This window comes from Streptopelia decaocto, assembly GCF_964273445.1.
Source record: "Streptopelia decaocto genome assembly, chromosome: 3".
Taxonomy (NCBI): domain Eukaryota; kingdom Metazoa; phylum Chordata; class Aves; order Columbiformes; family Columbidae; genus Streptopelia; species Streptopelia decaocto.
This window is the reverse complement of record NC_138656.1, coordinates 90,136,544-90,164,491: the sequence shown is the minus strand read 5'-3', so window position 1 is coordinate 90,164,491 and position 27,948 is coordinate 90,136,544. Positions and strand designations below refer to the sequence as shown.

Sequence of the window (27,948 nt, the reverse complement as noted above, 5' to 3'; positions counted from 1 at the left end):
GTCAGCCACTGTTCCTTATCGGTATTTCATCTGTTCCATATCTGATATCCCCCATAGCTTATGATACATCTGCACTGCAAACAGGACATAGAAGGTATTAGTACTAGCTTTGAATGGCATACAGGGATATTGGCAATGAACTCCTCAGAACAGCATTGAAGTTGTTTAGGGATGATTTATGCTAATGAGAATAAATATTTTTTGAGTTTTTTGCTATGTATTGCATCTGTGAAGTGTGCTGCAGTTTGCAACTGCGACCATACCACAACCTTTCAAAGTAAGAGTTGGGGGCAGTTACAAGTGAGAACAAAACCTGTGGGGTTTTACTGAGATCTCAGAATATCAAGCAACTTCGCTGGTTTGTTAAAATATTGCATGTGAGTTGGTTTGAGTTAAGAATGAGTGTTTTAAAGTCTCCTTAAAACCAAGCACTTGATGACTATGGTGTTTGGTTTCTCTTCACGCTTGAAGAAGGCATTAGCATCCATAAGAATGAATTGGATGTTAGTGAAAATTCCGTCTGTCCCCTCAGCTTTGGCCTGTCCCAAGGGCAAGTATCTCTTCAGGCTTCGCCGATACCCTGATCAGCTCTTGCTGTTCTCTGACTGCTTAACCACTTGCTACAATGGGCTGTACCAGCTCCAGTTTTAATCTGGTTTTATTCCGGTTTTATGTTTAACTTCATCCAGCCACTCAGTGTGACTTGATTGGATTTTTTCATTCAGATTTCCATATCTGGCGCCACATGGTAAATGAAAAATTTAACACAATGCAGTGGTGATAAAGCTGTTTGGTAGCCCCAACTCATGCTATTGCTTTAGTTACATAAACTTAATCAGTTCTTCATACATTGTAGTGTGTCTGCTCTTAAAGATTATCTTCAGTCGTATGCCTTTTGTACTCTTGCTTAGTTCAATATTTGCATATGTGAAGTGTGCTTTCAGGTGCTGTTTTTTAGCCTGAAGTGAAAGTAGTGCTTCTGTTTATCTTTAAACATTACACTCGGGCATGTCTCAACTTGTACGTCCCGTTCCATACCCCAGATTAGATGGCAACTGCTTTTCATTCTGTCCCCTGCTTACGGCGTGCATGACGCTTCTCCAATACTTGATTTGCAAAACTAGAATAATTACTTTCAAGCCTTCATAGGATTACCTTGTCATAGGTCAGATAATCTCTTAATTTATGAAGAAGATACGCGGATTGAGGAGGACTATTATGGAAGGATGGAAATGTGATGCAAACATCTATAGTGCTGATTCTTCCCTGAACCTCCAAATGAAATTCTGCTTACCTGCTTCTGCGTGATGAGTAGCTGTTATGTGCTGTTCACCTGTGAGACACCTATCAAGCTGAAATTCTCTTACAATATGAAGCATACAAAAGAATGAAACAAAAAAATCTCATTTTAGAAACTTGAAAGTATACCTAAGATGTGTCATTAGCACACATTTACATTTAATTGAAATCTTAGTAAGGAACTAAGTGTTAGAGCTCATAGTTTAATATATGTAGTTATCCAATCCTTTTTCTGACATCTTTATTTGATTACAATGTAGTGTAATTGAAATAAACAGGAACCTTGTGTTCCTATAGCAACAGAATGCTACAGTTTGAGAAACTGATTCATTGCAGCAGATGTATCCATAACTCTTCTAATAACCTGGGCATTTTAAAACAGTAAATTTAAAAGTGAGGATTCTGTTTCATATTTCTGCAGGTAAAATTTGATTTTAAAATAAACTTTTAAAGTATCTTTCCTGAAGCTCTACACCATCTTCCAGGATAAGCACTGGTTCTGAGTTTGTAAAAATACTATCTATGCTATTAATATTCCAGCTATATAAGCTATAGTACTGTTTTTTTCTGTAAGAAATATGGGGTATTTAGACCACACGGCAGGTTTGGTTTGGTTTTTTTAGCTTTCAGTTACCTTTTAGTGCAAGCTGTTGTTTTTTTTTTAAACTAAGTAAAAACATGTCATCTAAATTGGTTAATTTGATCCAACATAATGACCTGCTCTGTAATAGCATCGTTCATTTTTAAGTTTTCCTTGTAGATAGTAGAGGTGATAGAAAACATCGAAGTGTGAGCGCTGTTACTCTGAGGATCTTCTACATGTTTGGTAAATGTATTTCAGTTGTGTTTTTCTAGTAAGGAAATAGAAAGATAATGTTTCCATTAAAGTGATCAACTATGCGTAAAGAAATAGGATAGGAAGATGTATGAAAATACATTTAGAGAAATCCTATTTTCTTGAGTAAACTGCATCTGTTGCATATATAGCACATACCTTTTGGATCATTCTGGAAGTCTAGTGTTGCTAATTGCCATTTTACATACTGATTCCTAGAAAAGAAGTATCACCTGTCTGGAAGGTCTGCCATCCTATTGCTAGGATGTAGCTTTATATTAACCTTTAGTTTTTTACTCAGTCAGAGTGCTCTTGGAGAAGAGTTAATTAGAACTTTAATTAATGTGTAACCTTCAGAGTTATTCTGCATTCCTCTTAATAAAAATATTCTGTTACAGTGAACAAGAACAAAGGCACTCTCCTCTCTCCCCCTCCTCTGGGATGGTGTGCCTTCGTGCTTCAGGACATTAATATTTCAATAGTCACACTGGGTAAAATTGAACAATGGAGGAAACCTAATTATTTTTCTTAGGCCTGTGATATGATCTTATCCAGGTTGATTTTCTTATATTCTGTTCTAGTGAATTTCATTATAGGTCACTCATTCCTACCTGACAGATTTTCTTTTAAAATCATATTGATTTAAAAAAAAAAAAAAGGAAATACTTTTTCTCCTCTCTCTCTCTTTTTTTTTTGTTATGTTGTATTTTTTTTCTCCACCCCCAAAATTTTTGAAAAAAAAAGAGTGAAAATCACGTCTCTTAGCTGTCTCTGCTCACTCCCCTCCCAGCTCTTCTTGCTTATTTTCTTCCTCATTTCTTTCCTGTTTTGCACAGATCTCCTCTTCTGATGCTGCTCAGCCTTTGGCATCCTCTCCTTCTCTGCAAGCCGCTGCTGAGAAGAGCAAAGCAGAGGTATATTGGTTTTGGGTGTAGCTCTTGTCAGGTTACTGCTTTGCACAAATGTTTACATTTATATAGAGTAATTTCACTGAGCTAACTAGACAATTTGAGTTGCTGGTATTACTTTGGGCATTTGAAGTCCATCTCTCCTTGCTTCCTGGACTAGATGCATGAAAAAAAAACAATAGAGTGAGACAAAGCACATATGTGATTGTGATATGTGAAAATTCCAGTTCTGCTCTGATTTAATGTCACAAAACTGTGGAAACACCGTTTCATTCCCAGCTAATGGGCATGAGTGCCATTGTCCTCTCTCCTCAGCAATAACTTTTGGTATTTTTTTTAATATTACTTGGTTGTTTCAGAATCTAAATAATCAGTACTGTTCTAACCATCTAGTTCAGTATCCTTGGAGATCAGTATAGAATTAATTCAGTGACACTTCTGTTAACTCATACTGGTTTTAATATCCCTTCTAGCTGGGATATGTGTGTATGTCCTGACCTTACATTTACTATTTAGATGGGCCTTTGACAAACAACACAAAGCCAAGTAGGTGAGGCATCATTTGTATGAACTTTATTAAATGTCACAATTTGCAATAATAATGGAATACACTTTTCAGAATGTGAATGCTCAATGTTAGACACTTGGATATTTCACTCTAAATTGAGGCTGTATACAGTATGTGAAATAACTTACAATCTAAACATAAACCCTGTCTTTTCTTCTAAATAGAGAAAACATGGACAGATGTTATAAATTATTTTTAGTTCAGCTATATTTAAACATTAATTAAAATTTAAATGACAGTGCCATGGACTAGACCACAAGCCTTGCTGGATTTGACATGGTTTTTAAGTTATACCAGGAAGAGCGGCAGCCACTTGGAATGAAGCTTGCCTTTGCTTTCTCACACATCTCGCTCGATGCATTCAAATTTGAAAGTTTATCTCTAGCTAGTATGCCATGCTGCTAAAAATGAACCTTGGAGAAAAAAGATGAATAATTTTTGCGTAGAATTTTAAAACCAGTATGAGTTTAATTTTATTTTCTTCATATTGCTTTTTGACTGCTTTTGCAAGTAATGAAACTCTTAAGTTGAAATTCTGGCATGAGGACAGCATCTGAGAAATGTTTTTATTTAGTCTTAATTAATTTTTCTCTAATGGAGCTGAAGCAGAAAGCTCGCATATTGAAATTGTGAAGTGTGAAGATGAAGGACTTACGGGTTTTCAAGTCCACAATGACAATGAAGTGAATGAAAATAAAGTCACTGGGAATCAAGGGAGTTCCTGTAGGCTTTTTGAGGTGTATAGGCAGAAACGCTGGTGAACAGTTCAAGTCTTCACATATTCACTATGAAGCTCTCAAGTATTTGTTAAGGACATTTTTATTTATATTTGGTCACCTTTGTGGAGAGTTCACCATATGAAACTTACTGCAATCCCTCCGTGTTCTTGAAGTCCTGAAGAATAGAAGTTTCTAGATACTTTTTTCCTCTAGAAGTGAGGTTTCTGTAAGAAAACATTTTAAATAATTGTTGAAGTCAAACTGGAAATGAGGACATCCTGTAAATGATCATATGCAAAAGCTTTAGCTCTCCTTTCACTGAAACATATTCAAGTAAAGTTAAGGTATTGTGTTTAAAAAGTAAGTGTGCTGTTAATGAGACTTCCAGCAACCTTTCCCAGGAGGAAACAACTCGCAGTGGCCTAAGATGTAGAAAAGCTTCTACAGGAGAAGAGGTTAAATAATTTAAATTATTCAGCTTGGGAAAGTTGGAGTGGGAACAAGAAATGAATGACTTTTGGAAAGGTTATTGCTCTGGCAGAATATTCGTGTGCAGTACAGGGTTGTGGTCACAGGATTTTGGGAATCTTTAGAATACAGGTTGGTAGGAAGATCAGTGACACACACAGTAATGTGAGAAGGCCAAGCTTCGTTGGAAAGGCATGGCCATGCGGTTGTAATCGTAGTTCAGTAAGTCTGCAAATCTCAGGTGATTACGATGGCCTCAAAATAAAACACCGTGGTGTCCTAGTCACACAGACCATTTCTTGAACACCTGGCACTGCCACAGGTGTGATATGGTGTTGGCTGCACCTCTGGTTTGGACTACTATACTCATTTTCTTGTTCCAGTGTTCACTAAGATCTAAGTTGGTCTCTGTTTCTTTTCTTCAAAACAGACATTCCAAATTGTCCTTAACTGCAGTTTCATGGCTGTGGTCACTGCTTCCTGTTGCTCAAGTGACCGCCACACTTAAGCAGACGCTTGGTATGATAGTCTCGCTTTCCAGGACCCCAGTGTTCAGGTTAACACCCGATGAAAAAATTCACAGGGGTTAGTTGGGACTTGAGTAACCTCAATTGACAAACACCACTCCATCTGATAAATATGGTGAAAGTTTTGAAAATTGACTATTTGAAGTTGTGAAGAATGTGTAACTTGTGTCTCCCCATGCCCAGTCCAGTCCCCCCCGGCCCCGCCAAAAATAAAAAAAAACCTGCACACAAAACCGCTTCATCTTAATGTCAGAGCTATTTTAATCAAAGATCGTGTTACACGGATTTTAAAATTATGTATATTGGATGTTAAAAAGGGGAAAAAAAATCCTTATTGGCAGAAACCTGTAGCCTAGTAAGCTGTTTTATTTTTTAATACTGGAGCTGCATGGACAGTTATCTAACTCTCAGTCTAACCTCCCAACCTTCCTCCTAATATTGGGAAACTTGCTAAAAGATAGTGTTATGTGGAAAAAAGCTGTTTTGAGGCTTTGAACAGAGGGATCCAAGTCTAATGACTGAAAGAACATTTAGGAGCTACTGTCTCATCTCCTTTATTAGCCACGGTAAATGCCTGTTCCGTGCATTTTAATGTTCAAGTACCCTCACTAGTACTATACTTAGTACTTCTGTAATGATGCTATGATGCATTCAGCTAAAGGGATCTCTTTGTTTTGTCTTTCTGGAACAATTTAATGTCTTATGAATCATCAGGTCTGTCATATGGTCCAAATCAACTTTCTACATTCAGCAGTGTTTGTTTTTTTCAAGACTACTAGGTTAACTTTTAAAAATTAGTGACTCTCTGCAGAAAACTGCATGCAAATTACCCTCCTATAGTTATTTGGTCAAAGAGACTGACATCCATCCTAATGACAGAGGTTATCAGATTTAATTGGAGTACTTGGAGATGTTTTCTTCTTTTCAGATCTGATGAACTTAGAGAAGCAGCACTTTTTTTTTTTTCCTTCTGCTTATAAGAAATGCAGATGAGCAGGTAATATAGTGAATTTATTGAATTGTCAGAGTTACACTATTTTTAGTGGCACTATATTTGAGAATTTATTGAATTCTCTGAGTTAAAATATTTTTAGTAGTTCCATTTGAGCAAAATGAGTCACTTGTGGAAGCAGAACAGATACAGGCATAAACTGAATTAAAAGGTAGTAGCTGAAGATCTCTATATTCTGTATGACTGTGGACATTCAATATGTCTGCAAACGCTTTGTTATTAAGTACTAGCAAAATGCCCACCTGTTGTGTTTTTTTTTTTTTTTTTCAGAAGGAAAAAGAAAAAAAGAAAGAAGAGAAAAAGAAAGAGAGAGAATCAGAAAAACCATCAAAACAATTAGCAGTTGAGAAGGTAGGAATAGTTTATCTTATCTTTTCTGGTTATTTAAAAATTTTATGTATTACACATGTACAAGCATTTGGAAAAAATGAAGTTTTTGGTGTGTGTATATATGTAGGTGCATATGTGCGTGTGTATATATTTGTGCATGTATAAATATGCGCGCGTGTGTGTGAATAGTAATCAGGATAATCCACATAAATGGTTTACTTGTGCATACAGAGTTTGGTTGACCAAATGTGTTGAGGAATGTGTTTGGGGGAGGAGGTGAGTTAAGATTTGTTAAGATCTAAACTCAAATAATCAAGGTTTTAAAGATGTACTATTACTATACTTGCACAGAAGATTTTCCCTTTTATTCAGCACTGTATGGTCACTTAATGCTCTTTTCATAAACAGATCCATTCTCAATGTAAGTGGATAATTTCTAGAACTGAATTAATAACTTCAGTCTAGATAACCTGAAAAGATTCAACTAGATCATGTCACAAAGCATGACAGACAAACCAGTTAAGGTGCTTTACACAGCTATATTTAAGCATAATGAGCAGCCTTAGCAATGTAGGTACAATTAAATCATGTACACTTCCGCATAGAGTTAATATTAAACAAAACCAGAATGGGTAATTTAAGTATGAAATGCAATAATTTCTTCTAAGACAGATGTCCTCTCTCAGATAATGTGAATCCATTAGTGTGTACTGATCTGCAGTGTAGTTCACAGAATGCATTGGAGTCTCCATCTGTCAGTTTATTCCTTAATAGTGCTGTGTTACAATGATGAAAAATGTTGTGTATTCATACGTTCTCATTGAAGATGTATTTCTAGTTCATTTTTCAAATACAAGTATTTTATTTTGCATAATAAAACAAGATACAAAAATATGTGCACACTTGGAGAGGAAAAATGCCCCTCCCCAATACAAATATCTGTTTTTCTGAAATTGGAAAGCAGTTTTGGAAGACAGTGCAGAAGCAAACTTTGTTATGACAGTTTGCATAGCTTCACTGAGCTAGTGGAAAAGGATATCCTTATTCGTATGGTAGGAGGTTAAAGCATATTTATGGATGACAGTAAAAATTACTTTTTTTATTATTGGAGCTTTACAAGGGCATCCAATCATATTAAATGTTTTATTCTGGTCCTTATAACAGTATACTTTAGTTATAAAGGCTAAAAACATTGCCATGGTTTGGAAATCTTAACTTTCTAAAACCCAAAGCTCTAGTTTTTTATATTTGTCTGGGGGGGGTAGATGGTTTCCCTTTGCCAGGATGCCTGATCCTTGCTGCATGGCTGGGAATACTTGCTTGGGTGAGGAAGAAAGATGACAGTGCGAAGTTAGAGCTGAAAGACTATCCTGGGACTTGAAATAAAACTGAATTCACATGCAACTGATTAAATTTACATTTGAAATGTCTTTAGATTACCAGTTAATTATTAAGAAAGTAAAAAGAAGTCATTTTGATTTTAAATGCCTGTACTACAAAATGTGGAATTTGGTAAATATATCTGCATTAGATAATAGTGCTGTTGTAACAGCTGTAAAATGTTAGAAATACTGCAGCATATTTTATTTCATTATTAATGTGTCAGCATTGATTGCTCAAATGGAACTCATCTGTGTGTCATCTTTTTAATTTAAGAGCTTCTTTAAGCTTAGGCTTTTCAAGGATTATAAGGATCATTCAAAAAAACCTATTTTTAGATACAACCTGTAAGCTTTACATAATTCAAATTGCAGTCACTTTCTAGAATCCAAAGGAAAGAGACCTATATGAAAACCTTGAATTTCCATTGGAAGGTACTGGTGAGGTAGAGGACCAAAAGGTTTTATTTTTATATATAGAATAATAAACACACTGCTGCTTTTGTAGTGTGATTCTGCTTCAGGGAGCTGATAAACATTAATATTCTCTTAGTTTGACTAATAGTAATACACTTTTAGAGACTGTCTATAGGACTATCTATAGGAGATCAATAGTGGAATGCTAGTATCTTGACCATAGTGTCGTGTTTTCAGCAACCACATCAAATGGGAGATGGTTGTATATCCCAGTTCTCAGCTTCCTGGAGAAGGAAAAACAGAATGTGAGAATTATTTGGATACCTTGGATGTGAAGTCAGTGGTCGCCTTTGTTGCAGGTGTGGTTTATCTCCAGTCTAGATATTGCAGGCTTGGGAAGTTAATGAATTCAAAACACCTGACCAAGCAGTTGATGGTTCTACCACAATTTTGAGACTGATCTTGACTAAGGTAATTCAAGCAGTGTTTTAGCCATCCTGTAGAAGAATCAATAAGGATGGAAAAAATTACAGGCTTTAAAGTGTTAAAAAGTTGAAGCTATAGAAAAATTCAAATCTCTTTACAAGTGTCATGTACTCCTGCAGGTTCCTGATGTCTCTTTTTTTTTATATCTTAGCTCTTAAAACAATAATATGCATCCTAAAATATTAAAATGTTGACATTCAATTCTCGCATTCTGATCTTTGCTTCATATATCTGACTAATCTGCTCCTGCATCTGCATAAGAGCCTTTCTCACCTTTAACGAGCTGAATGTCTAGCATGATTTCTGTTGCATTTTTAAACATTGCTGAAAGCTTGTAGCATGGATTTAGTAAACTGCATAATTCCAGTATTACATTAATGTGCCAGGTAATTATGGCATATAAGATACTTGGCTGATTAGCATGCTTTGATAACTAAAAAGAGCAAAAAATCATCTTTTAACTGATTTAAAAATAGTGGGCCTTCTTATTGAAACAGCTTTTCAGTAAGAATCCTCATGTTCTTAATGTTGTTTTTGTGGGGGCATGTTTTTTATGTATGTTTGAGTTAGGGACAGTGATTGAGGATGTAGAGCAGAATTTCCTCTAAGATCAGAGAGATCTACTGCAGAACAATGAATAGCAAGAATACTTTTTTGTGACTTTTTCTGGGCCGTTCTACATTCTGTGGCAAAATTACTGGTGAAGTTGTAATATAACAAGATCTTATTTTGTCAGCTACAGATTGAGTCTGGTCCAGTGATCAGTGTTTTATTGGAAGCAGCCAACAACATGATGTTCCACATCACATCTGCAGAATTCTGAATAAAATAAGTGACATTTCCAAGCTACTGGAAGATGTAATGTTTTTTTCAGTCTAATTGAAGAAAGTTGAGAAACTCATGTAACTTACCGAGGGTCCTTTTTCCCTTTCTTCCCCCTCCCCCTGTCCCATTTCCACAATGACAGACCTCGTTTCCTTAGTGTTCATGCTTAAAATAACCTCATCCTTACAGTTACTTTGGAGAAAAAGAAAAAAAAAAATGCAGGAAACTGCTGGAACAATTATTATACAGTTCTTCTTGACATGGAAACTGAGACCAGGTTATATGGAGCTGAGATGTCTCGTCAAAGCCCGGCTTGTTTACAAGCAACAGAAATACCAACTTGAGCAATACAAAAATGTGTTGAATTGCAAGAATAAATAATCAAATGGAGCTAATCACATGCTTCTTAATGCTTCTTATGGGCCAATAGCAAGAACAATAGCACAAGGCAGACTGTCATGCAATGAAAGCAAGTTTTAGATGTTTTGTACACACAATTAAGATTAAGAGATTTTGAATTGGCTAAAAAAATAGATCTGATACTTTAAGAGCCCATTTCAGTAGTGGAGAGGAAAGAAAGTTAGTAGTTTGACCACCAGCCTTATGTTAATGGTAACAAATGAAAATATTTAATTGGTAGGTGAGAAAAAACAGGTAGGCTTTTAATAGACATTTTTTTAAAAATTCATCCTGCTCACCCTTTCATCAGCTGCTGAGGAGCTTTCCTTTCATATAAATTACTCTTTTACACAGCTGAGTTTGGTGACATTTCCCAAATCAGCCATAATTTTTTATTCCTTCCTTTTCTGCCTAAGCTGACTGAATGTGTTCTCCATTCAGGAAGAGAGTGAAACACTGAACTCCATTTTATTTCAGTATGTCTACTGAGTAGGACTTTTCTTCGTCCTTGTGTGCTCAGTTTACAGTCATTTGATGACTTTAAAAAGAATATGTAGCCTGCACATGCCATTGCTCTGGGGGGGAGCTACCAAAGCCTCATAGTTTTCTGAAATAAAATTTAAACTGTGTGGTCATTTTATGTAGAGTTTCTGCTGGTAGCACAGAGGAGCACTCCAGGAGAGCAGGATCCGTGTGTGCCCCATCCACTAGGGACATGTTTCCCACTGCCGGGAAGCACAGGAGGGAAGGAGATGGGGTGCAGTCTGGTCATTCGGGCCAAGGGATGAGGACTAGGAGGGACATGGTCAGGCCATGGCCAGTGTGTGACTGGGGCAGATCATGAATCCCAAGGATAAACCAGAGAATGGACTGCAGAAGTCTGGTTTTGCAAATGTTCAAATTACAGAATGATAGGGATTGGAAGGGACCTTGAAAGATCATCTAGTCCAATCCCCCAGCCAGAGCAGGAACACCTAGATGAGGTTACACAGGAATGTGTCCAGGTGGGTTTTGAATGTCTCCAGAGAAGGAGACTCCACAACCTCCCTGGGCAGCCTGTTCCAGTGCTCTGTCACCCTCACTGTGAAGAAGTTTCTTGTCATATTTAAGTGGAACCTCTTGTGTTCCAGTTTGTACCCATTGCCCCTTGTCCTGTCATTGGTTGTCACTGAGAAGAGCCTGGCTCCATCCTCCTGACACTCACCCTTTACATATTTATAAACGTTAATGAGGTCACCCCTCAGTCTTCTCCAAGCTAAAGAGACCCAGCTCCCTTAGCCTTTCCTCATAAGGGAGGTGCTCCACTCCCTTGATCACCTTTGTTGCCCTGCGCGGGACTCTCTCCAGCAGTTCCCTGTCCTTCTTGAACTGAGGGGCCCAGAACTGGACACAATATTCCAGGTGTGGTCTCACCAGGGCAGAGTAAAGGGGAAGGAGAACCTCTCTCGACCTGCTAACCACCCCCCTTCTAATACAGCCCAGGATGCCATTTGGCCTACTTGGCTACAAGGGCACAGTGCTGGCTCATGGTCATCCTGCTGTCCACCAGGACCCCCAAGTCCCGTTCCCATATGCTGCTCTCTAATAGATTGTTCTGTTCCCCAGCTTATACTCAAATGATCTAAGGGATAATAATTCGTTTAGTAAAGGCACTTGCATTGTGCTATTTAGAACAGACAACTTGGATTGAGCTGAATTTGAATTTTCGGAGCAACTAGGACAAGTCTACGTTTTTCTAAAACATACCTTTTGATGTCCATCTGCAGAACTGATTTGCACAAAAAGGTCATAACTTGGTATGATGTCTTGAGGCTTTGGAGTGCTCTCAAAGTAAAGGGTGAGAAAATTGATATGCCTGAATGTTCAGATTTTTTGTAGGGTTCAACTTTTTAGATTGTTTAATTTTTAAATGAAGAAAACCTGATAGACATCAGTGCTAGCAGTCCAGAATTAAGCCAGAAGTGATTTGGAAAGTCGCTCATAGGAAACTTGAAAAGTATTTCTGATATCCAAAATCAGAAAGTTCAGCTAAGGCCATGGCACTGAATGCTTTGCAAGTGTTTGGGTTCAGCACTGTGTAGCTTTCTGTGGTGTTTAGTTTAGAGTTTCGCATCAGTTGAAGACTTTCATTAAAATCTTGTGATGGTTTCTGTGTGAAATATTGCACGTTGAGGGCCATAGTTACTATGAAACCACATCTAATTTATTGAAAGTAAGCTGTTTGGAGAAAAGATTGTGTTGTATTGGGACAGTAAAGTTAAATGGTTAGTATATAAAGAGCAAACTATATTTTTTCACAAACTATTAGAATATTTGTGCTTTTGCAGACTAATACTGACTTCAGAGTTAGGCTTTTTTTCATTCTTCTGAACATGTCAGGATGATTAATGTTTCTGAGGGATTGCAGCAGTTAAACATGATTAACTGAAGTACCGTTTGACACTGTGAGTATAGTTTGGTTTATTATATTGCATTTTGAGTTTGAAATTGGCTCTTGTTTGTGTATAAAGTTGATTTAAGTGACGGGAATGGGTCAGTTATCATTATCTTTCAGTGGCAGTATATCAAATGCTGTTTTTCTTCCCCAAACTGAGGGCTAAGTTGCCAGCTTAAACTCAGCATCAACAGTGAGCTGCTGCCTCTCAGTCAGCTGGTACCCCCAGCACCAGCCCGGCCACATTACTGAGGTACGGGCGTTGGTTTATTTGCATTTTAAAAATGCTAGAGAACCCCTCAAAGAAAAGTGAGAGCAAATCATATTACCAGCTTTTTTACTTAATGCAGCTTATTGCAGTGGTGTGTGTGTTTATTTTCCCCTGAAAGCTGAAACTCCCGCAAAAACCAACCTGTATGGGCAAGTGAGACAAGAGAAACTATTGGTCCTTATTTGTTCTTTGGGGATATTTTTTACTTAATCAAAGTATTCCAAATTACCATCCTAGTTGTTTTGTATCAGGAGAAATGAGTTGGAGCAAGTAGTGCTCTAGTGTAGCATTCTGAGAATGTGTAGAAGAATGAAAACCTGCAAAATTTTGGTGGAAGGAATATACCTAGGTGTTTACTTTTAAGCTGTAGGAATAAGTTTACTCTACAAATATTGACCTGAATGATAATTTAAGTATAGAACTACATTCTAAATATTTTAAATGTTTTCATTATTTTGATACCATATTGTTGATATATTTGCTGTATCACTTGACTAGCTAATGTGTTTAGAAGTCTAGGGAAACTTTATTTGCCCTTCTGAGTTATTTCATTTTTTAATGTATGTTCTTCATATAATTTTTTTTAAATATAAATTTAAATGCTAATATATAAACAATCAAGGATTTATCAGAGGAACAGTAAATAGAAATATGTTTTGCCCTCCAGTTGAATACATAGTCTTATTTATACTTACGCCTTGCTTTAATAAATTCAGACTAAGTAGATATGAGTTAAAGCTCAGGATTTAAGAGTAGGTGCTAAGGCTTAGGACAACCTGTTTCCCTGCCTCCTACCCCCACAGAGGGTGAAATGTTTGAAAGCTCACTTGTTCTCTTAGTTTGCATTTTAGTCTGCATGGATCTGTCCCAGCCTGGTTTTACATTTCTAATCATACCTCTTCAGTCTTATGGAAGAGAACAGGTTATTTTGGGTTCTTTGGCTGCTTCTTATGCTAATCTGGAGGAAGGCAAATCAAATTAGATTCTCCCTAAAACTGTGTGATTCATTGTCTTTGCAGGTAACAAAGGACTCCTTATGTTTGAGGATTGCCTTGAAAAATGCCCTTATTTAATGAAATTAATCTGTCATGGCTCTTATTACATATTGGGAGTTGTAGACAAAGAAAGTAAGAAATAGATATTGTGGGTAGAAGTCACTGAAAGAAAACCCTTTTTTGTCAGATGGGAAGAAAGGTATTTGTCTTTTTACTTTTTGAAGAGGAGTTGACCTACAGGAAGGGTATAATGTTTTTTTTCCTCAGCACAGTGTGTGTTCTCAGTATCAGCTTGATCCTCTCAACCTCTCAACTCAGAACAGTATTTTCATGTAATTTTTTTTTTTTTAATTCTATAGAAATGGGAAATCTTTATGAGAGCAAGCTTGGGCTTGGGCTGTTTTGGTTAAATTGGCCTCTGTTTAACTTGCCAAACAAAAAGGTATTGTTAAGCGTGCTTAGTTTTAATAGATCCTCCGCTGTCTTTTTGCTCCATGCAGGTTCAAAACCTAAAACTGCACGTGGTTTTCAGTTGATAATACTTATTAACAGATGGCATTTTCAGGTTTTTGCTGCTTGCTTGTGATAAGTTTCACCTTTTTTCCTGATGATTTGAGACAATTAGTAAGGCAACTTCTACATATATTTATGTGTATATTGAACAAAAAAAAGTGGGCACATTTAAATAAACATGAACTAAATCAGCCTTATTCATGGATGGATGCTTTCTTTAGACAAAAACATGTATATGACCAAGATTTATTCATTCTGAGACATTTGAAACCACAGGAGCATGCATGATTGAGAGTATAAAATCTCATCTAAAAAGTTCTATAAAAATTATAGTACTAGTTAGGAGATTGTGTACAATCAATCAAGTATGCAAGAACAAAAAGCATGACATTTTTACAGAAGTGGTATTGATTCATGGAACTGAATATAAAGAAGGGTAAGAATTGAATGAGATGAAGTTGATAACAGGAAAAAGACATTTAATTTAAATAATGTCACTCAATAATATTATCTTGTTTTGAGAAATAGGCTTCCTTTGTTTTCCTGAAATAATGCAAGTATTAGAGCATGAGCAAAGCAATCAAGTGTCTTTATGTGTGTTCTGTTTCATTTTACTGTGTGTAAGCAGAACGTGCTTGAACTCCTTGGGGGAAAGGTCTCTCTCCAGTGTGTGGCCATCAAGACAAGGGCAGTGCGGTAAAGGGAGGCACTGCAAGATGTGCAAATCTTACTTAAGAATAAAGATGGTAACTCTGTTTTCCATAAAAAATAATTTTAGATGCCACTGACAATATTAAAAGCTCCAACATGAGTTTAAAATTGTTTAAATTAAAAAAAAAGTTGAGAGGTTTCAATGAATTTCCAAACACTGTCATGCAAGTTTCAGTGTCTTTCAGTTTAAATTGAAAGTTCACCTAAGTATTGATTTCATGGCCATTTATTAAAGGAATAAGAGTGATTATTTGGACTGTTGAATTTGTTACATTTTAATAGTTGCTCATGGCATTAGAATAGTTGTACAGAAAACTTTATGGAGCTGGCATTCACCGTGTTATGTCATTATGTTTCCACAAAATTAATTCAAAGTTATTTGGAAGACAGTACGGTAGCTGTGGTAAAGGCAGGATCTCTTAACACAATTTGATGGAAATGGACAAGTTTCTTGCTCTAGAAGAAGTTGTGACTTGATAAGTATGGTAGAAAATGAAGTCACCAGTTACTTATTTGTTCAAATAACTAGCATCTCTTTAATGCTAAATTGCCTATATATCAATCAACACTTTTAAGCTGTCTGCAATCAATTACCTCCTGTTGAAAAAAGGGTTGCAGCTGAATGAGCTTTTCTTTGTTCTACTTGCAATTTTTCTTTTATAAAACTGGCACTTGCAGCTATAAAAGGGAGGCAGTTCTGAGGTTGGTCACCATACTAGTTGTCAATGTAACTATTGCAAAACAAGCAAACAAACAAACCCCCACACTCAAAACAAACAAACTGTCTCACCTACAGTATGTCTTAGCTTGGAGGATATTGTACTTCATGTCAGAGTAAGTTCCTGCAGGCTTGTCTGCTAGGTAGAGAGTGTATTTTACACTGTGTAGTAACATGGGTAACTTCTGCTCAAGATAACCTACAGATTATTTTGTGTTACATACTTAATCTTCACTTTAAATTGTAAGGAGATATCAGTGTATCCTTTTCCTTTGTTTAAACACAGACATTAGTGGCGTAAAAGAAATTGGTTTGGTCAAATCTCCGCATAAATGCCAAAATGGATGCCTGAATAAGCAAGTCAAAGCCCTTGCAATGTCACTTTGAAGGGTCAGTTGAAAACTTCAGGATCTTTGAAGCTGTGAATCTAAAGTTTCTGCAATCCTTACATTTACTGTTTCTGGATGAGAGGAAGACTGCTAGACTGGAATGTGGCTAGAATGCTTTTTGATAGTTGTTGTTAAAAGATTGATTATATGGAGGGTGAAGATGAAGAAAATGGACTTCATTAGAGTAAAGGGAAATCCATTTTAGTATTGCTTGTGAAATGTTAAAATTGATTAGCTTCTACAACAATTGTTTCAAAGTGGTTAACTTTGAGAGCAAAACTGAGGAAAAAGCCTGACTGGCAGAAGAAACTAATACAGCTAATGGCTGTAGACATGAACAGCTAATGATGCATAAGTATTTATTTAAGCAGTTCTCTCGTATTAAGTTCTGCATTTGTTAAACAGAATTATGTACTTGTGTATGAAGATAATAAAGTGCGTACCAATTTGTTCCTAACTTCTGTAGCAGCAAAAGAAAGAAACAAGTTGATATAGAAGTAAGAATAATTAACCTATGCGGTTACTTCAGTCTGATTAGCCATCATTGACAGGACTGAATTTCCATGGAACTAATTGAGAGGCTTTTTAAGAATGCATCTCTATAGACATAGTATGCTTTGACTTGTAAGGTGTTTGTATTGTACTGCTTTCCATAATGATAGAAAAGATGCAAGTGTTAGGAAAAGCCCTAATTCAGAAGTGGTTTATATGAAACAACATTCATTGTGATGCCGTAAGACTGTAACTAAAACATGAAGACTGCAAGAATCAGAGGAACAACAATAGGGAGGAAAATGGGAGGAATGTAATGAGTGAAGACAGAGCACAGTGATCTGCTTTTCTAGGTCCATTGATGGAGAGAGGTGAGTTGGGTCACGGAAAGAGATTCTCTCCCAGGAGCCCTAGGTGAGTAGGGGTGATTGCATGCCAGGGTATAGAACTTACTGTGGGATGCAGAGAGAAAAGGGACAGAGCAGAGAATATTTTATGAAGCTTGTTTTGGGATGTTGAGGTGACAGACCAAAAGCAGGGGAATGGAGGGATCAAGGTAGATTGGGGTGGAGGAAAGGGCTAAAAAGGGCCAGTCATGTATATGCAGGTTGCTGGGCAGTATGTTCATCTGAGCCCAGCACTTGATCACTGCAGGCTGCCCTGTATTCTTACCAAATTATATTTGCAACCCTGTTGTGTGCAAGTGTGTTGTCTTTTCTGTGTGTGAACACTAGCAAACTTCAAGTTGGACTGCCAGACAAGTAGGCTCAGAGGTCAGTGTCAGCCACTAGAGAGAGACAGAAGGTCTGAGGAACCTGAGGGTCAGCAACTGGAAAGAGCAGCCTCTATTGCAAAGGCAGCTTGTCTAAGACCATCAGCCACTGGAGACACCCACATGCTGCTCACACACATGTGCACCAGCCAGCACATTTTGTGCTGGATTAGCCAGTGAGCAGGATGTTGGCATCTGGAAAGACCCAAGGTCTGAGTCGATGACTGCCTAAGGGTGTAGGGTCTTGATACTGGATTAGCTTAAGTTTCATGCTAAAGGCATTTTTCAGCAAAAAAGCACTTTTGTTATAGTTAAGGAAAAGAATACAAACCATACCTTCACAAACAGGAGTGGCAAATAGTGTTTGTATTGGATTTTTTTTTTCATTCTGAGCTCAGTCAGTTGCCGTGTCTGCAACAGCTCCTTCTTGTCTGGAGACGTATGAAGAGGGAATTAGAAATACATAGCCCTTCGTTCTGATTGGGTACACTGATGTTATATTATGTATAACTTGAAAGGTTTTTAGAAGGAAAGTTGTAAAAGAAAACAGTTTAATGACGAACTGGAACTTATATTGCTGCATTATTGTAATCTTGCTCAGGCTAATGAGCTCAATAGAAATGGTATAGAAATATGTAAGCTGAGTTCATATAACCATAATATGTAGTTCTAAAACTTGAAGATGTATTTAAAATAGCTTATAAAAATACAAGCCATGTTTATTGCATTTCACAGCTTGCAAACTGAAGTACATTAAAACACTCTGTCCGTAACACGATTTATAGATGTTGTAATGGGACACTGGATCAGCTACAGCTTTGAGATGGATCTGCCTAGATATTCTACTTCCTAATGTTTTCTTCTAAAAGATTTTAAAAATGGATTTTCTTGGATTAAAACCAGAATGCTTGGGATTTATCTACATCAAGTTCCATGACAAGATAATACTAAATAGGAAAAGGGTTGATAAACAGCTTTTCCCTTTGCCTTTTGTGTCCTTGTAAACAGGTCCTTTCTTCTGGGCTTAAACATAGTCGTTTCAGAGATGTAGAGCTGCAGCAAACTCTGCTCAAATTCTTGCCCCAGAATCCCTAGAAAACTTTGAGATCTCTGCACCCAGACTGTGCCTGTTCTTCTGCAGTCTCGCCATCCCTGGCTCGGTTTCAGGTTCCTGCTCCTTGTTGTGATTGTTACTTGGCAATCATCTTGCAGTCTTTTGGCTCTTTTCTTCAACTGCTCAACTTAGGAGAAAGAGCTTGCCCTCTTTATTTTAGACCTTCTTCTGAACTTGTCAGCTTAAAGAACATAATATATTTCAAAATTAATGCATGCAATCAGTATTTCAAATATGATTATTATATAGATTTAATACATGAATATAAGACAATTTAAAGGGGAAAACGTAATCTTTGCTATTTTGCCATAGTCTCAGCAGTAAGTATAAAAAGGACAAAGTCATTTTAGGAAATTATGCCTCTGCAGTTGCATACCTTGTTTTGAGCAAGGTGAAAGGGCCTCTGAGAATGTCTGATTCATATACTAGAAAGGAGCTAGCCTGATTTAGTGAAGTATGGGACATGAAAGGTTTTAAGCCGCCTTAGAATACATTGACTAAAGCAAATGAGACCTGAGCTAACACTTTAAATTCAGTTAAAATAAAATTATAGTACTGGCTGCTCAATAGGTAATAGCAAAGGAATAGTCCTAATCCACTTTCCAGAGATATTATTAGCATATTAGCCTAGACCCAGGTAAAATCATATTAATGGCATGAGCTCTCTATTAGTTCTGCCATTAAGTTTTTAATTCAAATGACTGAAGACATAACACATTGTACATAATCTTATACAAGTACTTTGCCCTAACTGTGAAAATCTAATGAAATCCATGTACCTAAGTTTTTAAAGTGGTCATGTAAATCAAGGACTACCTCAAAGTGTACAGAATCCTATTTAACAACAACAAAAAGGCAATTCACTTTTGTTGGTTTGTTTGGTATAAGTGCTCTAAATTAGCTTATCCAAGTCAGTGTGAGTAGTTCATTGTCTGAGAGTGATTCATTGAAATTATCACAATAGACTCTTAAATAATAAACTTACATTTTCCCCTTGGATTAGCTGTTTGTTTGAGGTAATTCTAGTTTTATAAATAAATGTGGCAGGTTTTTTTTTTTTGTTAACATGCAGTTTTTTCTCTTGATTAGGAATGCATCAGAGTTTGATTGCAGAGTTGCTGTAGTCTACAACTTTATAATGATACCACTGTAGTATAGAATAGTATGCTGGTATCTTATAGGAGGATAAACAGACCAACACGTTTCAGCTTTAGCATGATTTAAGTTCAATATTATGAAAGAATTCATTTAAACTTATTTACATGTCAGATACAAAAGCTATAAAATGTTCTTTAAAAATTCTAGAATACCTACATGAGCAATGCTTTAAATAGATACAGACTAAACTAACTTGTATATAAGCTGTCAGGAAAAATCATATCTACAAACCAATTGCAAGCTTATAGTAAATTACTAACATTGTTTTCTCATATGGGAATTCTCAAATGTTTATGCTGTCTTGCAACTTTTATTGCAAGCAGGTAATGAAGAGGGAAGGAATCCAATTGCTTAATGCACAAGGCATACAATTCCTGGCTAATAAGAGCCAAGGAAAATGTCTATTCAGTAACCATAGAAGAATCTATGAGCTCTCGTGAGTAAACTGGGAATTACATTTAAGTAAGGTAGAACTTTTCACTAAATTATTTAATGGATCTTCAGCTTTCTTAAAGCTTCTTGTAGTTAAGGTAGGGTAAAGAAATAAGAAATGCATTAGTAGGTCTGATGGTTGTGAAACAGACTGCGTTCTAGATTTATGTGATTTTTTTATTGAAGTAGAAAACTGAGGAAAATGTGCAGAGAAGTATTTTTGTGTGTAGTATGTAAGTATGAAAATAGAAGCAGATAGCTGTACTAGACAGCTGATGGAGCAGATTTTTGACAGTAACTGATCTTGCTTCAGAGTAGGAGAGATATTTACCGTAGTAACTTATGACTGCTCTGACTTGGGAGTTTTTCTACTTCAGAGCTATTAGTCATGTGGTTAGATGTGATATCCCTTCTAATGCTCTCACGTAATGTAAATGAGAATAAACTCAATGTTAATCCTAAATGCTGGTCTTGAAACCTGCTAAATAGTTACACGAATATCTTGTAGTAGTGAATTCAGCTAAAGTTCCACTCATTTTAAAGTATTTTGGGGGATTTACATTTCTATTGGGTGTTGTATGTCTCTTGAACTTTTAAACCCTTACAATTTGCATATGAAGATAATTGGCATAAGGTTACAGAAGCAGAAAATGGAAGCTTGAATTACCTAACATTATTCTTTTTTCCTCAAGTCACTCATTTACAATGAAAAATAGCCACAGTATTTTCACTCTGTGCTGGCACTTTTGAACCAGGCCTTGCCAAACGAATTTGTTTTGTCGTCATTTCCAGGTCAAAGTGTCATCAGCTGCCTCTGTCCAAGGAGAATAACCTGGTGAACAGGGATGTGCAGAAGAATGGCCCATAAATGTAGAGTTTAGACTGACAATAGGCTCTGGAGTGTATGGTCATATTAAAAAATGTTCTGCAGTGTCCTTAATCACTTTAAAAACTTGGATTATTTTCCTATTTTGCCACAATAATAATTAAAAAGAGAGAATGGGGTTAACTGCTGAGCAACGTAGTTGCTGCTAGATCTGAATATTCTTATTTTTTTCTCCACCAAAGTCTAGCACTTATCACAAGACCTTGTGTATGTTGTCTGTTTTGTCAACCAAGCAACTTGGTGTAAATCTTTCCACTTCCCTCTTGGTCTTCCCCTACCCATGTTCTACACCTAGTCACCAGACATGTATGGGCGCAGTGCTCAGAGTTGGGAAGAGACAAAGTGGTGTTTCACAGAAAAGGAGCATCGGTAACGTCAGCAACAGACCTCACAGAATCTTTTTATGTATGTGAATTTAATAGATGTGCGACTGTTGGCCATAGTGGTACTGACCCTCCTTTATGTTTTGCCGATGAGATATCTATCCCCTGTAGACAACGTCATACATGCTGTACTGTAATCTTTGTACAGAGGAAGGACGAAGATTGACTTGGCAATGCTTTCATTATTTTTCTTTTGTCTGAGGCAGAGTGAATTACTCACGTAATGATTATCTGCAAAAATAGCTGGCTGAACAAAATCTGATGAGACACTGGACTTCCTGCAGTCTGCAACTTGTGCTTCAGGTGTTACTTGCACGTTCTTCACACTCCCGTCTCCTGCAGACTTGCTGACGAAGTCTCTGGGAGAAAACATAGCTGCCTGTTCCAGGGAGTGGGAGTTTACCTTTGGATAAGTCTACGGCAAGACTTTAATGCTCAGAGTCAGGGCTTTGAGGCTTGTGTACGCTAAGCTTCAATGGGAAAACAGAACTTGGGAATCACTGTCATTTGTAGGGTGAGTTCCATAAATAGGTTGATTCACTTGACTAATGTGCTCCTTGTATCTGCTTGGCACAGTCTATAGAATGCTAGAGAAAGGGAAGAGAAGGTGGTATGAAGAAGATGGACCAACAATGATGAAGTATAGCTTGCTATATGTGCATATGTATGTGTGTGCGTGTATAGTTCCTGAGTTTATTAAACAAGAGGTGCTTAGAGGTTGGCTTGTTTTAACTAGCAAAACGAAGGCTGATAGAAATATGATTGCATAAAGGTAGCAAAACTGAAATGATAGGGTTATCAGAAGTGTTATATCAGTATTGCATGTGTTGATGGGATATGTTCCAAAGGCACAACATCATACGGTATGGAGTATCCCATCAGTCTGTTCAGGTCAGCTATCCCAGCTGGTTCCCCTCCCAACTTGTTACTCACCCCCAGCCTCCTCGCTCTGGGGGCAGAGCAGGGAAAAAGGAAAAGCCTTGAGGCTGTGCCAGCACTGCTCAGCAACAGCCAAAACATTGGTGTGTTACCCACACAGTTTTAGCCACAAATGGAAAATGTAGCACCATACTGGCTGCTATGAAGGAAGTTGACTCCATCCCAGGCAGACCCATACAGGTAATTAGTTTGCAAAGTATGTGGTATAAGGTAGATTTCAATTCTCTTGTCCTTATCACAGAAATGTCCTTATTTACTAGAAAATTTGCTTTAGAGTTACATGAGAGAAACGAATCTGTAAAATGAACCCTAGAACTGGATGTATGAATAGAGTAATTTTGTTTCAACTAACTCAAGAAAAGTGTTTCACATAAATTAGATTGAACAAGAATGGAGAGCAATACATTGTGAGAGTTCAATAAAAACTAATATTGGTTTGTATAAAGCTGAGCTTTGTTTTTTAAATTGGGACCTAGTGGAGATATTTTATTTTCCTGGCTTAAACTAGTGTTCTTACCCTATTTTTTAAATTAAATCTCAGATAACTTTTATTGTTAAACAAAATTAGTGGAAACAAAGAATAACAGAAGAAACAGCAATGCAACATTAAATGTAGGTTGCTGAATTACGAGTTTCTCCTTCATGATGGAACAGAAAACTCTAATGTTAGGTAAAATGGGAAGTTTTCTACAATTATATTCTTTTGATCTTGTAAGGATGTAATCAGAATTTGAGCAAAAAAAATTTTTCCAAGTTTTGAGTTTTAAAAAATTGTACCCACCAGAGCCTGATGAACTTCTAAATCTTTGAGATTAAATGGTAGGAAAATGAACAAGATTAATAAGTGATTGATCCTACCATTTCCAAATGATAGGAAAGTGAACAAGATTGATTAAATCATAGTCAGTACCTCTATGAATTACAAGCAGACTGACTGGTGCAGCTTCCATTGATGAAGGCATCAGTTCAGTGCCAATCTAAGAAAATTACATTACATACAATTATTGAAGCAGGCTTATGCACTTGCTTGCTTTAAAATTGTAATAAATTACAGATGGCCTGATCTCCACAGTTCTCTGCTTTTGAATTCTGTTTGTGATGGTTTCTTAGCGCAAAACATTAAAGTTGACAAAGTTGCACTGTGAAGATGCATCAGATTATCAGCGTACGTAGTTGTGTCCACAAATTTGAAGCCAGTTGACTGCCAGAGAAAGTGTGTGGAAATTAAGTGAAGATCCAAATATTTATTTCTGCATTACCATTTTATTTAAATAGGAAAGAGTTGGTTCTAATAATCCGTAGACATAATTTCTCAGCTGTTTGTTTTGCTAGATGTGATGTTATGGGGATTTCCTAACTATTTTTTAAATATCTGCTCTGTAGATACTGAAAGTTGATTTATGTTGTTACCGAAGGGCTACTTATGGATAAGGTTTTAGTGTCATGTTGTCATAATATGTTTTTATTGTATTGTAGATGTACAGCCGGGAGGATTTAGGTATAGCTTGATTTGGGAGTCAGTCATCACTGAATACTAAAAAGATAACTGAATCAGAGCAGAAACTTAGAGGGAATTGTTTCCATTATAGCAGCTTTATCAATTTTTAGTGCACAGCCACATACTTTTATATACTTTTAGTAAAATGTCATAAATACAGGTCCTGGGAAAATGTTATCCATGTAATTAATATTTTAACATTTAGTCTACCTTCTAAGTATTAAGTCAAAATTCAGATATTTTATGAAGGAGTAGCATTTGTCTTAGTCTTCTATGTACCACACAGTCTTTTCAGAAGAATAAAAATAGAAATTCCAGTCAGACAACAGAAGAAAAAATCTAGCCTTGACCTTAGGCCCTTCTTTCTTGATTCCTGTTGCGCACTCACCTTCCCATACTGTCAGCATGATACGCCTCTCAGGGGATCCTCATAGCAACTGTTATCTCTCCTGCAGCAGAACTTGATTATTTTTCCGAGTTTAACTTTATTAAGTATGGAATATGAATATTGCATAATATTCCTGCAGAAGATACTTGCACTTAATTGCTGAAGCAATCTGAAGAGCTGCTGGTAAAATGATCTCTCAGAGCTTCAGGAGCAGGCTGTGGTGGATACAGATGAGACAAAATCCAGTCAGGAGGAATGATCACCTTGCAAAGGAAAGTGCTCGTTTCTCCAAAACCAATCCTGAAACAGTTCCTGTGTGTTAGGCATCACACCAGAAAGATGGATGAGGCTCTGAGAAACCACAGTATTCCATGGAAGGTTGCTTTTAGCCCCTTCCACTGAGAAAATTAAGAGATTATTACTTAGGGTACCTGAAAGCATGAAAGGCCTTCAGCCTCGGCAAAAACAGCTGCCAGGAGTGAATAAAATAGCTGACAATTCCTGTGTGCTCTGTCACTTGAGAGAATCACAGAATCGCAGAATGGTTGGGGTTGGGAGGGAATTCTGGACATCGTGGTGTCCAACTCTCTGCGTAAGCAGTGTCACTTAGAACAGGTTGCCTGAGCTCCTGTCCAGACTGCTTCTGAGTATGTCCAAGGATGGAGACTCCACAGCCTCTGTGGGCAGCCCATGCCAGTGCTCAGTCACCCTCATAGTGAAAGTGTTTCCTGGTGTCCAGAGGGAGCCTCCTGTGTTTCAGTTTGTGCCCATTGCCCCCGTCCTGTCACTGGGCACCACTGGAAAGAGCCTGGCTCCAGCTTCTGCTTCATATATCTGTATACATTGGTGTGACCTCGCTGAAACTTCTTTTCTCCAGGCTGAACAGTGTCAGATCTCTCAGCCCGTATCAGAGATGCTCCAGTACATGAATCATCTTAGTGGCCCTTTGTTGGACTCTCTCCAGTATGTTTGGGTCTCTTGTCTACTGGGGAGCCCAGAACTGGATTACAGCACTGCAGGTGTGGCCTCACCAGTACTGAGCAGAGGGGAAGGGTCACTGCCCTCAACCTGAAGCTTATTTTGGCTTTTAATTCAATGATATTTGCACATAAACTATTTTCAATAATCCCTGAATAATTTAAGGCAGAGGATGTTGCTTGGTTTCAATAGATACTCCAAGGTGAGAACAACCTTGAAGTATAGTGTAGTGGCCATTGATGGCAACTGTGAAAAATGAGAAGGTCTGTATATATCAAAGATGTGTTGATGCTGTGCTGTTTGCAAGGACAGTGTTTCAGAAGAAGGTTCTAGTACCATAAAAATAGTTTTGAATCTGTTAATATACAACCCGAAGTAAATGTATCTAGGAATTGCTATGATCACATACTTCACTTAGTAAAACCGTATATGTTGCTAAGCTAACCTTGAATATTGTAAAAAATAGTAGCCCCAATAACCTCGAAGGCTCCACTTGAAAAACAGTGCACAAATTTGTGTACCTGTTCCCTTCCACTGCGCTTTTTATATAGCAGATTTTTAATGCTATTTTTAGTTAATTTGGTATTGTTTAGTCCCCTATTTTTATGCAGCCTTTTTCCAGAGGGTTTGGCAAAGAATAGTTTATCTAGTACTGGTGTCAGCAGTGAAAAATAATTGCTGCAGGAGTCAAGCAGACTAGTAATAGAAACTGAGATGAATCTTAGTGCAGCAGGATTCCCAAGCATTTGTCATGCTGTATTGCACTGCTACAAAATGCAGTAATTTTTAGATAAAGTGAAGCACTGAATTAAATATTCACTGCCTCGTTATGTGTTTTTTTTCCCGTTGCACACTTCTGTGCTCACCATATGCAATATTTAGCTTTAACATCTCAAAAGACCATTCTACATAAAGCTTAGTCATGTATGAGTCCTGTTGGAGCAAAACTACTAAAAAGAAATAAAGCATCACGTATGTCTTTATGATTTGCAATAAAAATTTCAAGTGGCTCCAGTATGACTTCCCTTTTTGTTCTTTTCCGAAAGTTTCAGCACCTTGTTTGTGCCAGAATTATATGGGCTGGAAGGGAGCTCTGGAGCTCCTCTGCTGCAGCCCCAGAAATCTGGTGTGTTCTCTGCTGCAGAGAACATTAGGAGAGCATTGCTTTTTATTGCACCTTCTTCAAGTGAACCACAGTACAGCCAGGTAGCCCAAGATTTGTGGGCCCAAAGAGAGAACAAGACTGTTGTAAGAAACAGTGTGGTAAAGGGGGCTCTTTTAGGTACTTTTTAATTAGGAGTAGTTGTGTGCACACAAGTTTCTTGTTCTAACTCGTCTCATTAGTGCCAGCCTTGTTTAATTTATGCCTAAGTGTAGGTGACTTTTGAGAAGTCCCTGTCCATCTCTGAATTATGTCAGACCTTAGGCACTGAACCAAGTGCCTTCTGAATTTGCAGAAAAACCTTCATATGTGGCATGCGACATCTTAGCCAGAAATAAAGGCATACTGAATTTTAAAATTGTTTGAAGTCTCAGACAGGAGGGTAGGAAATTCCAGCAGCTGGTGTTTGTTATGGTGAGAGAATGGGCGGAACAATATCGCGTTGCAGGTAAAATTAAGGGCAAGGGGAAGGTTGGTTTTGTTCCATATAGCTGCTGAATATTGACTGCTATTACAGAGACCAAGTACTGGTAAATTGGTAGGTGACTAATAGCTTTTTTTCATTTTTCAGACTGAAGATTACTGTGTTGGTAAAAACTCTGTAGCTGTAAAGGAGCTATTGAATAGTGCTTTAAGGAGAAGATCTCCATCAAGGAAATGAATGCAGTATTAACATCTAGAAATACTTGCTGTACTAACAAGCCTGAAAATAATTTTGCAGTCTTTTTTAAAGTAACTAGCTCTGAAGTACTGGCAAGGGAGCAAAATGGGAAAGAAACTGCTGATCAAGAATTATAGTAATGATATTGGAAAAGGGTACCTTAAAGTATCTTATTTTAATAGAAATTCATATTTTTATACTTATCTTCATTGCCTCCCCTATTTAGAGAATGATGAAACAGAAGTCTGCATTTAATAATTATTGAAAATGTTCATTTGACAAAGCAGAGTACCTAAGTAGGTTATTCCTACTATATTTTCAAATTTTTATTTTAGGTAATGAGATTAATTTGCTACTGTAATAATACTAAATAAAACAGAGTGCTATTTGAACTCTAGCTGGTTAGTTCTTACTGATGTACGCAAAAGTGTTTTGGTTTCTGTGAAAAGTTTGCATTCTAAACCAAACATGTCAAGCTTAATTTATTTCAAACTTGTGCTTTCAGGTACTTATCATAAATCTAATCTGGAGTAATGAAAACTTGCACGTTTAATATAATTCTAACAGTTTTGCTTTTCAGTTTAAATAAGTTGTTCTATATTCAGAATTGTTAAGCTGTTTAAGCAAAAAAAAAGTTTCATGAAATCAAGCAATATGTCAGAAATGCTTCTGTTTACAGCTTCTGTGACCCGTGGTGTTCCTTACTGAGTTGGAGAGAACCAAATGTGCAAAATTGTATAATAAATTCTGTGCTGAAATACTCACTGTTAATTCTGATTGGTGTTTGTAATAATAGTTTAAGTTTTATGGCGCATTTGCTGAGGTATGGTGTCACGGAGGCAGCCCGAGGTTAGTTTAAGGGACAATAGGGTCCAAAACAAC

The 27,948-nt window shown here is 37.1% G+C and overlaps 1 protein-coding gene across 4 annotated transcripts in view; it reads left to right on the top strand.

Moving 5' to 3' along the window:
- Positions 1–27,948, top strand: part of SMAP1 (small ArfGAP 1) — a 92,832-nt gene that overhangs the window by 43,549 nt on the left and 21,335 nt on the right. For 2 of the 4 annotated variants that reach the window (XM_082047410.1, XM_082047409.1), the window contains exons 5-6: positions 2,971–3,048; positions 6,607–6,687. In XM_082047410.1, the coding sequence (XP_081903536.1) occupies positions 2,971–3,048; positions 6,607–6,687 (159 nt within the window). The remainder of the gene's footprint in view (positions 1–2,970; positions 3,049–6,606; positions 6,688–27,948) is intronic. The other 2 variants (XM_082047412.1, XM_082047411.1) reach the window with 1 other exon arrangement.